This window comes from Python bivittatus, unplaced genomic scaffold (assembly GCF_059951505.1).
Source record: "Python bivittatus isolate LINGU-HERP-01145 unplaced genomic scaffold, Pbiv_v1 ctg000310_np1212, whole genome shotgun sequence".
In the NCBI taxonomy this organism is placed as follows: Eukaryota; Metazoa; Chordata; class Lepidosauria; order Squamata; family Pythonidae; genus Python; species Python bivittatus.
The window spans coordinates 6,659,389-6,670,720 of NW_028277054.1; the positions used below are offsets into that span (position 1 = coordinate 6,659,389).

Below are 11,332 nucleotides of genomic sequence, written 5' to 3' on the forward strand. Positions count from 1 at the left end.
TTCCCAGAATTCCCCAAAGCATTGTCACGTGCCTGTGTTCCTGTAGATATTTCTCAGCAAGTTCCAACTGCCATAGAACCTTCCAATCTTCCCTTGAGAAAAGTTTAAATCTAAGATACAGTGCCTTTGTTTTTCCCCCTCCAAACAATAATTGATACGAATAGCTGCTTTGAGTATCTTAAAAAGGAAGAGGAAATATAGGACGGAAATATTTGGTAATATATATTTTATAGTGGAGAAACAGAACACTGACCACAAGCAATTCAATATGGGGTTGACATTAATATAAGGGGAAATTAACCTTTGCTCAGAATCTTTCCATTCCCTAAGAGACACACACACATTCCAGGTAGGCCCTTTGCGATTTCAGAATCTCACAGGATTTCTTTGAAGCAATCCACCTCTTCTAGGCCAGGGCAAACTCCTCTGCCTTTTTCTCCTGTAATATCTTCTCCCACCCTTCCTCATCCCAAAACACTGATGAGGAAGAGCTCCAGTTGGAAGAGGAGGCAGACAACACACTTTCTTTGTCAGACAAAACAGATCCGTGCAGCAGTAGGCGCTGATGAGCCATAAGCCCTAGAAACCCTGCAGGTGGATAGAGAAGGGAGAGCAGAAGACAATGAACAAGTGCCCTTAACAATTCGGACACCCCTGAGTCATTTTCTGTACCTTCCCAATGGGTTTGTGTATTGATTTGGGCAAGAAGAAATGTATGTATGTATGTATGTATTTTTTTAATACAATGTTTATTATAGAAATTTTTAACAAGAGAAAAGCGATCCAAATGTTAGAAAAGAAACAGAAAGTAGAAAAGAATAGTGAATAGGGAAAAAAGGAAAGAAGGGAGGAAGGAAGGAAGGGAGGATTGATTGACAGATTGATTGATTGATTGATTGATTGCACTTATATAGGGCCAGCTCCAGTCTGGCAGTTTACAAATGTGAAAAAGGAGAAAGCATAATAGAGAAAACCTAAAACCAAGAGACATAATAATAGAAATGTGCAGAGTTCCCACATGCCCTCCGGAGCAGCTGAGATTTTAGTAGCTTCTGGAAGGCCAATGGTGAGGGTGCTAGCGTAATATCCCATATTTTTTTCAAAAATGGTTGAAAGAAGATCACTCTCACTCTGGAGATCTTGCAAGGTCTCACATGACAAGACTAGCATTTTGTATATGTGGTGTTCTTGTGAGATTTCACCTGTTGTGATTAATTTATTTGAACGTATGAGAATTGTGTGGACACCACTGAAGGATATTATGTCTGATGGGTCACTAAAAGATGTTTCCAAATAGCAGCTTCAAGTACTACCGGTGAAAAGAATGGGGGCCTGAGGGCGATTGTTTTTTAAAAATTAAGTTGGCTGCACCCACATGATCAAAGCCATACTACTTTTTCATGTGTAACATGTAACAGGAGTGGGGTTCAATCACGCAGGCATGGGGGTGCAGTCTTGCCTTTTTTGACACCTTCTGCAGACCCCTCTGAATGAACAGACAACTATCCTTTCTTTTCCTCCTTAACTGGAAAAAGACACGAGAGAAGGAAAACGTGGCAGAAATAAAATTCAGTGACTAATGTAGGATAATTGGCAAAGAAATGCCTTTTCTGGCAGCCCCTTGAATTTAATTGATTATGCTCCAATTCTGCTTATTGGGTGAATTGGGTCACTTTGATCCCACCTGAGATCCTAACACCAGCAAGAGAATCTGGGATCCTGAGGTTCACAGATGCTTTGGGAAATGTATGACGGCAAAATGTGAAAAAGAAAAGCGAGGGGAAATGCAGAGCTTGGAAAATCCAGTATTGTGGAATCATAACTGGAGATGGTTTCTATGCGGGTATGGGAGACTTGTGGTGATCCAGAACAATTCTGATTTCAGGGGAATACGCAGAAGAGCAGTTCACTGTATTCACTGCATGCTAAAGTGTTTTCTGGAGATGGTCTGGTGGAGTTATGTCTATGAGGATATGGCTGCCGTGAGAGGTGTAATGGCATGTGGGAATGACCCTGGGAGACAGGAGGAAGAGCCGCAGCTTGGACAACACTCTGATAAATGAAATCTGAGTCCTAAGGAGAGTTAGGGATGGAGAAAGCATCTCAGAAGGGACCCTTCCTAGTTTTCGGGAGAGTAAAAGTAAGGGAGGGGAGAGGTACTTTCAGACTTGCAAGATTCTGTAACTGTAACCCTACAGTAAAGGTCGCGTTAGTACTCATGGTTGGTGCTTCTTGTCTGGACTACCTCGCAAGGCTGACAGGAGGTCAAAGGATTTCTAAAGTTAATTTAAGTAATTTCTAAAGTTAATTTATGCCACTTTGAACACCTTTCTCCTGGAAGTACAGCAGGATGCATCCTTCCTTGCTTTCTGAAAGCAAGTGAAATAAGTGGGCCTTATCTGTGTTTGCGTGAATGTTATAGCTGGCTCCTTATTTTAATCATCATCATCCTCTTCATTATTATTAATTCTTCTAACTTTTTGTAGTTTGGAATTGTTTGACACCCAGGGTCCCTATGGATTAGGCTGGCCTGTAAGAACTGTTGATACATAAAATGACTAAATAAATTCCAACATTTAGGTTCATGCACATCTCTTTATCCCATTATTTTATTAGCAACCCCCTTCTGCTCCTCTCCTCTGAGGATACCGATGGGCTTGTGCCATTGCTAATATCTCTCCTCCCCAAAATAAGCCAACATAAGGCAATCTTTCTTTTGATGATCGAGTCCCAATGTGGGGTGAGGCAATCCACCCTATGCTCATTCAAAACAATAATCTGATATGGAGCCTCTCGAAAGATGGACATCCCCCTTCTGCTGAGGGAACCCTTTATATCCCATTTAGGAAATTGGTCCTGTTGCTACATTGCTCAAGATAATTGTCTTGAAATGCAGGTGCAATGTATTTTTCTAAAACAGGTTACTACTGAGCTGAAAGCACCCCCTTCTCACTAAAAACCACCCTCTTGAAACATACAAACACACAAATGGCCCGTAATAGTCTTCCTTCTCACCACTTATAATAAAGAAGGGACAGGTGACCCAGGCCAGATAGAAAGACCACAGATAGGAGACCGTAAATGTTCTGCTGACCCCATGCGTGGAGACGCGGATGGTGTAAATGCTTAGACCAAGAAACACCAAGGCAGCTGTGGAAGCACGGGGAAATGATCAATATCCAGTCAAAGGCATTCAAGACGTTCAGAGGCTCACTTCTTGACATTTCAGGCTAGATTTGATATCATTTTCAGTTGTTGGACTGCAATCAAGTGAATTTTATCAGTTACTTATCTTGATCCTCTCTCTCTTTGACCTTTATTTAATAAAACAAAGGGAAAGGGAAAAAAACAGGGAAAAAAGAAAGCCACACAACTGCAACAGAAATTATTTATAAAGGCTTCTCATTACATGTATGCGTATATTACATTTTACACAACGCTTTCAAGAAAAGGTGACCTTATTTCATTGTAATCATCCCTATATAATACTCGACGAGTCTGTAAATAACTCGTTCGTAAATTGCAAGTAAGATCCGGTCATCAATACACTGAATAACTGCAGCCATATATTATCTTCCCAAAATTGAAAGAACAGTCACTTAGCACTAAGAAGGGCATGGAGAAAACCTCGTCCACTATCCAGCTGTGAAGTTCCATGTAAAAGATACCAATGAATGAATAGGAGAACATATGAAGATCTCTGCTAGATTGGGCATTCTCTGTTACCTAATGTCCAACCAGATACATCACAAGCCTGGGCAGAAGAGGTGATCACTTCCTCTCCTACTTCTCCTTAACAATGGATATGATTGTACCATATTGCCTTCAACTTCTGGAACATGTCTCTCCATACATATTTAAAGCTAAATGCTCTTTCTCGGCAAGAAATAGCTCTGGGCTGTTGAGACTTCAACTTCCTCTTCCACCTAATTTTTCCCCATTTTGCTGGCATCCATAGCCATGATTTAATTAGCTTTAAAGAGGGAGGTGGGGGAATAACATAAATGCGCAGTAGGAGCCATAATAATACGTGTCACAAGATTATAGCACGAATAATGCAATTTTCAGCATTTGTGCAATGACGGTGTCATTGTATGTATCTGTATTTGTAAGCTTTATTGTCATTGTACCTCGTACAATGAAATTAAATGCCATCCCCAGTACACCTTATAAATATAAAAACCATAAAATAAAAAACACACATCCTTCACATTCTATTCACCATTGCACAACCCCTGATGTTACTTGCTCTCCCTTGTTCTTTGCTGAGGATGTCCACAGGGATAACCAACATAAAAGAAAAAAGGTGGAAGTTATTAATGCTGCCCCAATATGGACTGTCTTCCATTCCATAAAATGAGCTAACTATCCTGCAAGACTTACACACTGAGGCTGCGCTGTGCATTTGTTCTTCAGAACATAACCATAATTATCCAGCGAAAACCTCGAGGGATTTATCAGTTTCCCCAGCCATCGCTAAACCTTTTCCTAATTTGGAAATCCTTTTGGTTTTCTTATTTGTTTATTTATTCATTTATATAAATCAGTCACTATTTTTGGTTTATGCTTGAACAAAGAATCAAACTTTTATTATACCATTTCAGATGATTGTGAATCAGTTCCTCAAAGACTATAGTTTAGGTGAACACCTTAAAAATACTGTCTTGATGTCAGACAAAGTATCAGTAGGGTTCCTAAACTTTGCCTTCCCTAGGAAAAAAAAGTATTCAAATCCTGCCACTCTGGCAAATGGAGGATTTTTCTAGGGTTACGACCCTGAACTTCTCTCACAGCCATCCAATCTACACTTCCCCAAATCTTACTCATGTCAGACCCTCTTCCTCTGGTATTTAAGTTGGGGGGAGGTGCCCTATGATACCATTCTTTGAGTACAACTCTAATAGCCAGTCATCACAAAATGTACACGTACTGTATTGTTGTGGATCTATCATATATTGCTTACTAGCTGCAAGGCTAAGCAAGGAGACATGAAACTCAACTGAAAGAAGTCATCTAGCAAAGCCTAGTTTCAGTTCTATGAATTCTCGCTGAAGGGATACATTTTTACCTGTGATGAAAGATCCCAACGCAGCCACCAGGTACCGGTATATTGTAAAACTGGAGGAATAGCGGTAAGTGAAGGTCATAAATGAAGCACCAACGAACCCACAGAAAAGAGCCATTACCAGGAGGGTCTTGGCACCATGAACATTGGCTGTGGTGGTAGTTGGAATAAAATAGAAGACCACTTGTTAGAAGCTTGTAGCAGTGTGTGCACACATGCTTATACAGATCTTTCCATATCTGAATTATGCAAGAAAAATTGGCTGGGCTGTAACAGATCATTTTACAAGTAAACCTAACCTTAAGTCCATTGCAGAACCCCTCTTCAGCCTTCCTAGATCCCATATCTAAGGTAACAGAAGCAGTTATTGAGCTATATCAAGCTGTTTCAAATTAGTCACCATTTTACCCACTCACCAAGGAATGTGTGCAGATCTGCATTTGAGGCACCCAAACTCTACCTGGTTTCACAACAGAATGAGCTAGCAAGCCGGCTGGAAAAACTGTTTGAGATGTGCTTTGGGCAGAGGCGTACTAGAGTTTTAGAAGGTACAGTGGAAGAACACAACAAGGTTAAATAGCCACTCAGGGATGACTCTTGGACCAACTAACTCTAGAGAGAAAGAGTTCTGGAGGAGGTGACACACACAATTCTGGGGAGCAAAGGTTGTGGACTCTCTTACGTGCAGAAGTAATGAGACCAGAGCACACCAGCTTTAAACAGACTTTCCAAAGGCCACTGTAGTAAGTCTGCTTCTCAGTCTCAACCTTGATCCAGCGGTGGTCCATGACAGCAAAAACAAGAGTAAAGAGAGTGCAGAGGGTGAACCCTGTAGTCATTATTTCGCTCCATGACATAGCTGAATTGAGGAAAGCTGAGGCCTCTCTTCATGCAGATGTCTTCCTCTTAAGGGACGTTCTCTACATCCATCCACATGCATGGAGAAACAAAGACTTTCCAGACAGGCAATAGAGACCCTACTGAAATCAGAATCTGCCCTTTGTTCCTTTGAATTATGAGGAAATCACAGTTCAGCACCACTAAACCTCACCTCAGAACCTCCCTCCCATTTCTGGTTCCATCTCTAGCTTCTTGGTTACCATGGCTGCCATAGGACATTCCATCAAATGAATGCTTGCAGCCAACAGGTGTGGCAAAGCTCAGATTGTCTGAATTTGTTCTTTGGTTTCCTGAAAGTTTAATACATATTCAAAAGAGGAGTCTTGTTTTCCTATCACATTCTCAAGCTGCTTTTTAATTTCTTTTCAGATTGCTTTTGAATTTATTTTATTGATACAAGGTGCTCAAGGCATTGTGATTTTTTTTTTTTAGTTACACATCTCTCCATAACTTTGTAGCCTTCTTGATTGCCCTAACATCTTGATCTTAAAAAGCCCAAAGGGAGGGAATTCCTTCTTGAGATCTTCCTTTGGGAATTAATGAAATGTTGGGAATGCTGAGAAGCTGCTGATGCTGGAAAGATTATTTTATGTAAAAACCAGAATATTCCTTGGATCTTTTACTCCTGAGAAGCCTTTCCTTGCAATCAAGCATTTCTGTACTTCTCAGTTTATGGGCTCTGGAGATTCAGGTGACTGCATTCTTGGGGGCTTGGAAGAGCCACTTTGCAATCTCTTGCATTATTAGGAACAATTGTGACATTGTCACTCTTAAAGGTCTTGTGTTATCAGTTTCCTAGGGTTTAGCTTCCTCAAAGGAGGATAATTTCAGAGGGCCCGTGATACTCAAGACATCCAGAAACCTGCCACTTCCCCAGGGTCTTTGCTGTTAGAGAGCCCACCCTCCCCTCTTCTTTGCCCATCATCAATGTGACTCTCTCTAAAATAAAGTTCATATTCTATATGTCTGGAGAGTGTATTTCCTTTGCCATTAGCAACGGTCCTTCCTATCTATATCTCCCCTTCCCCATGCTGATTCCTCAGCTTCCATTTTAGATTGCAAAGAAGAAAGTTATAACTTGGGGACTTAAGTCCTATCAAAAACATCTAAAGGAGTTTGGTGTCTTCAACTTGGAGAAAGAACAGCAAGCAACTCCTGGATCCTTCAAATATTTGAAACCATGCCACAACAGATGACAGAGCCAATGTGTTTTTCTCTTGTTCCAACAGGGTATGGCCCGGGCTAAAAGGAGAATTTCAAATAAACAGGAAAAAACTTACTGACAGCTTAAGCTGTTCAGATGATGGGCTCTCCCTGGTTTAGAGAGTATGAAGCAGAGTCTGGATGGGCACCTATTCCTAGTAGGAATGTTAGAACAGTGGATTTCTAGCATTGAGAGCCAATTGATTTTGAAGATTGAAATGGTTTTCAGTATTCTGTTTCTGTGACTGTGAATTTGCTACATGGGTCTACATGAATAGAGGGGGGCTTTCTTCCTTACCAGATGTTAGGACCTGATTCACATCTAGGTTTGGGTATCTCTCTGTGTGTGTCTGTCTCTCAGATACATGCACACACTCTTTTAAAAGAATATTGCATCTACTCACCGGAGAGGGGCACTGATTGTATACTATTCTTATCTCCTACATCCTGCCATTAAACATGAAAGCTGGTGCACTAAACATTAAGCTGGCACACCTTGGCTTTATTGTTCATTTGAAATCTGTACAAAAAAAGAGGCAACATGCGTATTTGTTGAACAAACATAGCCACAAACAAAGTTCTTTTATAGGAAGGGAGCCTCTTGACCATTTTGTAAGGTGGGAGAACAAACATCCAAACTCAGCCCAAGGCTTCTGACTTGGTTCTCAAAAAGGACAAGCAATTGAATTTAGTGTCTTCACTGGACAAGAGATCAGAGGTGGGGCAATGATTCAAAGTAAGACCCTGGCTGGAGATTCAAAGATGTCAGACCAGATCCTGTTGGTGTTCTCCATTCCATAACAGCTATTTTTCTTCCTTTCTTTCTTCCTCCTCTTTTATTTGACTGCAAGCCAACTGACGTTTTGAATGCAAAGGATATTAAAAGTGCATGCATGTATGAATCAGTCAACCAAATGATCAAAAACATCAGCGTATTTGCATACCTTGGATTGTACGTGCATTCCTTTGTTTGGGAGGGGGTTCTGGTTTAAATGGGGGGTTCTGTACTCTAAAGGAAAGTACACTAGCTTAGGATTCTTCAATGAATTTTGAGAAGCCCTGGTGTAAGTGCACTCCCAGTGCTGTGTATCCATATCTAGGTCCATCCTATGTCATCTCATTTGGGTTCTTGCTTTTCTCGGGGTGAACAGGGCTGGTGGGGGCTTCCTCAAATTGTATCAGGTTGAAAAAGAGTCCTGGGAGGAAATTGAGAAAACAGAAGCTGTTGGTATAGATGGAGTAGGATCACTCTGCAGCTGGGTTGTTTTTTTAATATGTACGCAGTCACAGGTACAACTATCCTCCTCTAACCTGTGGCAGGACTAGATTACTAGAGCACTTGAGAACATTCATCTTTTCCAGTTGAGGAACTTCTTGTTGAAGAGGAACATTGTCATTTCATTTCCCCATACTTCTTCTCTGCCCCCACCAGGTATTTATACCTGCACTGAGCAGGAATGTGATTTGGATGGTTTTGGCTTAGAATGGTGTTTCTCAACCTCAGCAACTTTAAGAGGTATGGACTTTAACTCCCAGAATTCCCCAGACAGCATCACACTGCCTTAGTGTGATACAGTAATTCATTGTTGTGGTTTACAAATAATAGTTTATGGCTTAATCTGATATGTAAACATGCCATGCTGGCTGGGGAATTTGGGAGTTGAAGACCACATATTTTTAAAGTTGCCATGGTTGAGGAACACTGTTCTGAAGCCTACCCATGTATGAGCTATTCAGTCCCATCACCCATCCTGTCTACAAATATTTCTCTACAATTAATTGTCTTGTTTTCCAAGGAAATATCCGTGTATTAGTTCAAATGAGCAAATAAATTGTTTTCCTTCCACTTACATGAATGCCAAGACATGTTACCACCCCATTTATTTGCTAAATGCAGAAGGTGCCTTCTTAGCCCTAGAGTTTTGCACCTACAGCAATACTTGATTCTACGTGTCCCTCAATTCTAATGTGCACACTCTCTCATCACTGCTCCAAAACGTCTGCCCTCACATGCTCACTCCTTAGATTACACCCATCTCTATCCATGATCTGAGTCCTTCCTCCCACTCTCTGCAGCCCTCAGCTATTAAGTAGCTGAGTGTAGACTCACCATTCAGTAGGAAAAGGAAGCTACCAAAACAACCCATGACAAAGGACCAAGAGATGTAAATTGGATCGGTAATAACCGGAGCAGGATGACCAAGAGGTCCACTGAATTTAAGACAGAGGCCATATAGTAGCATAGTGATTAGTGATATGATTCCTGGGGATGCATGGAGGAAAAAGGTGAGCACAATCTGAGAACTTCTAAGGTGTTTTAAAAGCAGATCCTTCCCTGGCTTGGTGCCTAAGAGGCAGAAATGCCCACCCCCCAATCCCCTTAAGGAGACTCAGAAGAGGAGGGTATTCTAGTTCAGGAGAGTTTTCTGCATCTTTCTCAGCAACCCCAACTTGAGGATGTGATTCTTCTGCTGTGTTCTAGGACAGAAGACTCATCAGATTTTCATTCTCTCTTTCACAGAAGCCAGTGGTTATAGCACTGATACAGCCAGTTCTTCTAGCCAGGAGGAGATGGGATCTGAAAGCCTTAATAAGGTACTGATACCATTGCAGAGACAACATGTCTTCATTCTATGCTATACTTCAGTCTGGAGAGCCCACAGGTTAGTCCCGATAGGATTTTTCTAAATTTGAAATCTGTGTATTTGGTCTACTGCACTCAGTGTAGGAAGAGAGCCATGTTAGTTTATGGCAGTGTTTCTCAACATGCTGGCTGGGGGATTCTGGGAGTTGAAGTTCACACCTCTTAAAGTTGCCAAGGTTGAGAAACACTGGTCTATGGTCATTTCAGGCGATCTCAGAAGGTCTCAACAAACAGAATGGGTTTTTAACACATTGCAACTGTTAACTGATTAAGCACTTGGAATCTGTTTCACCTGCAACGTGCACCTATAGAACCAGGCTATCTTCCTCTCCCTTCCCCATTCACCAACCCCCATTTAAATCCTGCATCAGTTGAGCCACTCTGTACCTCTGATGAGGTGAGCTGTGGCTCATGAAAGCTTCTGCTTTTCAAAACATTTCTTAATTAGAAAGGTGCTACCAGATTACAAGAACCTAAGAAATTAACTGGTGTAATGTGTTAAAACTTTCTGAGACTGCCTGAAACCTTTTGATGTATGAGTTCAGCAATTTCTCCCACCTCACCCCAGTTTTAATCCTATATCAGTCTAGTCACTCTATGCATCTGATGAGGTGAGCTGCAGTTCATGAAAGCTGATGCCTTTTAATAAAATTGGTTAGTAGGAAAAAAGTGTTACTTTACACCTTCTGATATTTGGTCACTTGACCTTAGCTTTACCGGATGTGGATCAGCTTCACTAACAAGAACCTTAAATAGGCTAGGTAATGTGGCTAAATAGCACTAGGGAGCTTGTAGTAAATTGTAGTAAATGAGTCTCTGAGTTGAAAAGACAAATGGGAACTTCCTTTCTCTCTCTCTCTCTTGTGCTTCTCTTTTTTCAAGAAGTAATATAAGTAAAAGTGAGGCTTTTCTATTTTATGTATTTCTTAATAAATCTACTTTTTACTAAAGATATACTGAAATTTCTGCAACTCTTGACAACAGAGGGTGCTTGAGCTCTTAAAGTTAGGTGCACACACAATGGGCTAAGCATTCAATTCCCAGTAGAGGGGTTTGAACCACATAAGATCTTTGGAATTTGCTACTACGAGATATGGTGCTGGCTACCAGCTGGGCTGGCTTCCAAAAAGGATTAAACAACTTCATGGAAGTCCTGGGGAATCAATGGCTCTTAAAATTGATGGCAGTGTGACTTCCTCTGAAGGCCATCTGCTGGGAGACTAGTGGGCTTCCTGATGCATTTGGTTGGCCACTGGGAGAACAGACTGCTGGCCTAGATGGGCCAAGGGTCCCATCCAGCAGGGCATGGCATCTATTCTTACGTTCTTAAGATCTGATGCTAACTAAAATGACTACATAGACTTGATGAGTCACAGTAAGGATGAAACTGTTGTACACTGCCCCTTGGTGGTCATATATTGCCTTCAAGTCAGTATTGACTCCTGGCAACTGCCTGGACAAGTCCCTGCAGTTTTCTTGGCAAGGTTTTTTGAAAGTGATTTGCCACTGTCTTCTTCTAC

At 41.3% G+C, this 11,332-nt stretch overlaps 1 protein-coding gene across 1 annotated transcript; it reads right to left on the reverse strand.

The window, feature by feature from the left end:
• Positions 1 to 399: 399 nt before the first annotated feature.
• Positions 400 to 5,922, reverse strand: LOC112541690 (protein NKG7-like). Its single transcript, XM_088139971.1, has 4 exons — positions 5,748 to 5,922; positions 5,069 to 5,215; positions 3,016 to 3,150; positions 400 to 588 (listed from the first exon to the last, which is right to left on the reverse strand). Exons 1-4 carry the CDS (start codon positions 5,920 to 5,922, stop codon positions 407 to 409), a joined length of 639 nt encoding a protein of 212 aa, XP_087996097.1. The 3' UTR covers positions 400 to 406.
• Between the last annotated feature and the right edge of the window lie 5,410 nt (positions 5,923 to 11,332).

Excerpts from the sequence above, each read along its gene's own strand:
- LOC112541690 (XM_088139971.1), bottom strand. The coding sequence starts at position 5,922 with ATGTCATGGAGCGAAATAATGACTACAGGGTTCACCCTCTGCACTCTC. Across the intron at positions 3,151-5,068 it reads GTTGGGATCTTTCATCACAG|CTGCCTTGGTGTTTCTTGGT; the intron begins GTAAAAATGTAT and ends GTGCTTCCACAG. Across the intron at positions 589-3,015 it reads TCCCTTCTTTATTATAAGTG|GGTTTCTAGGGCTTATGGCT; the intron begins GTGAGAAGGAAG and ends ATCCACCTGCAG.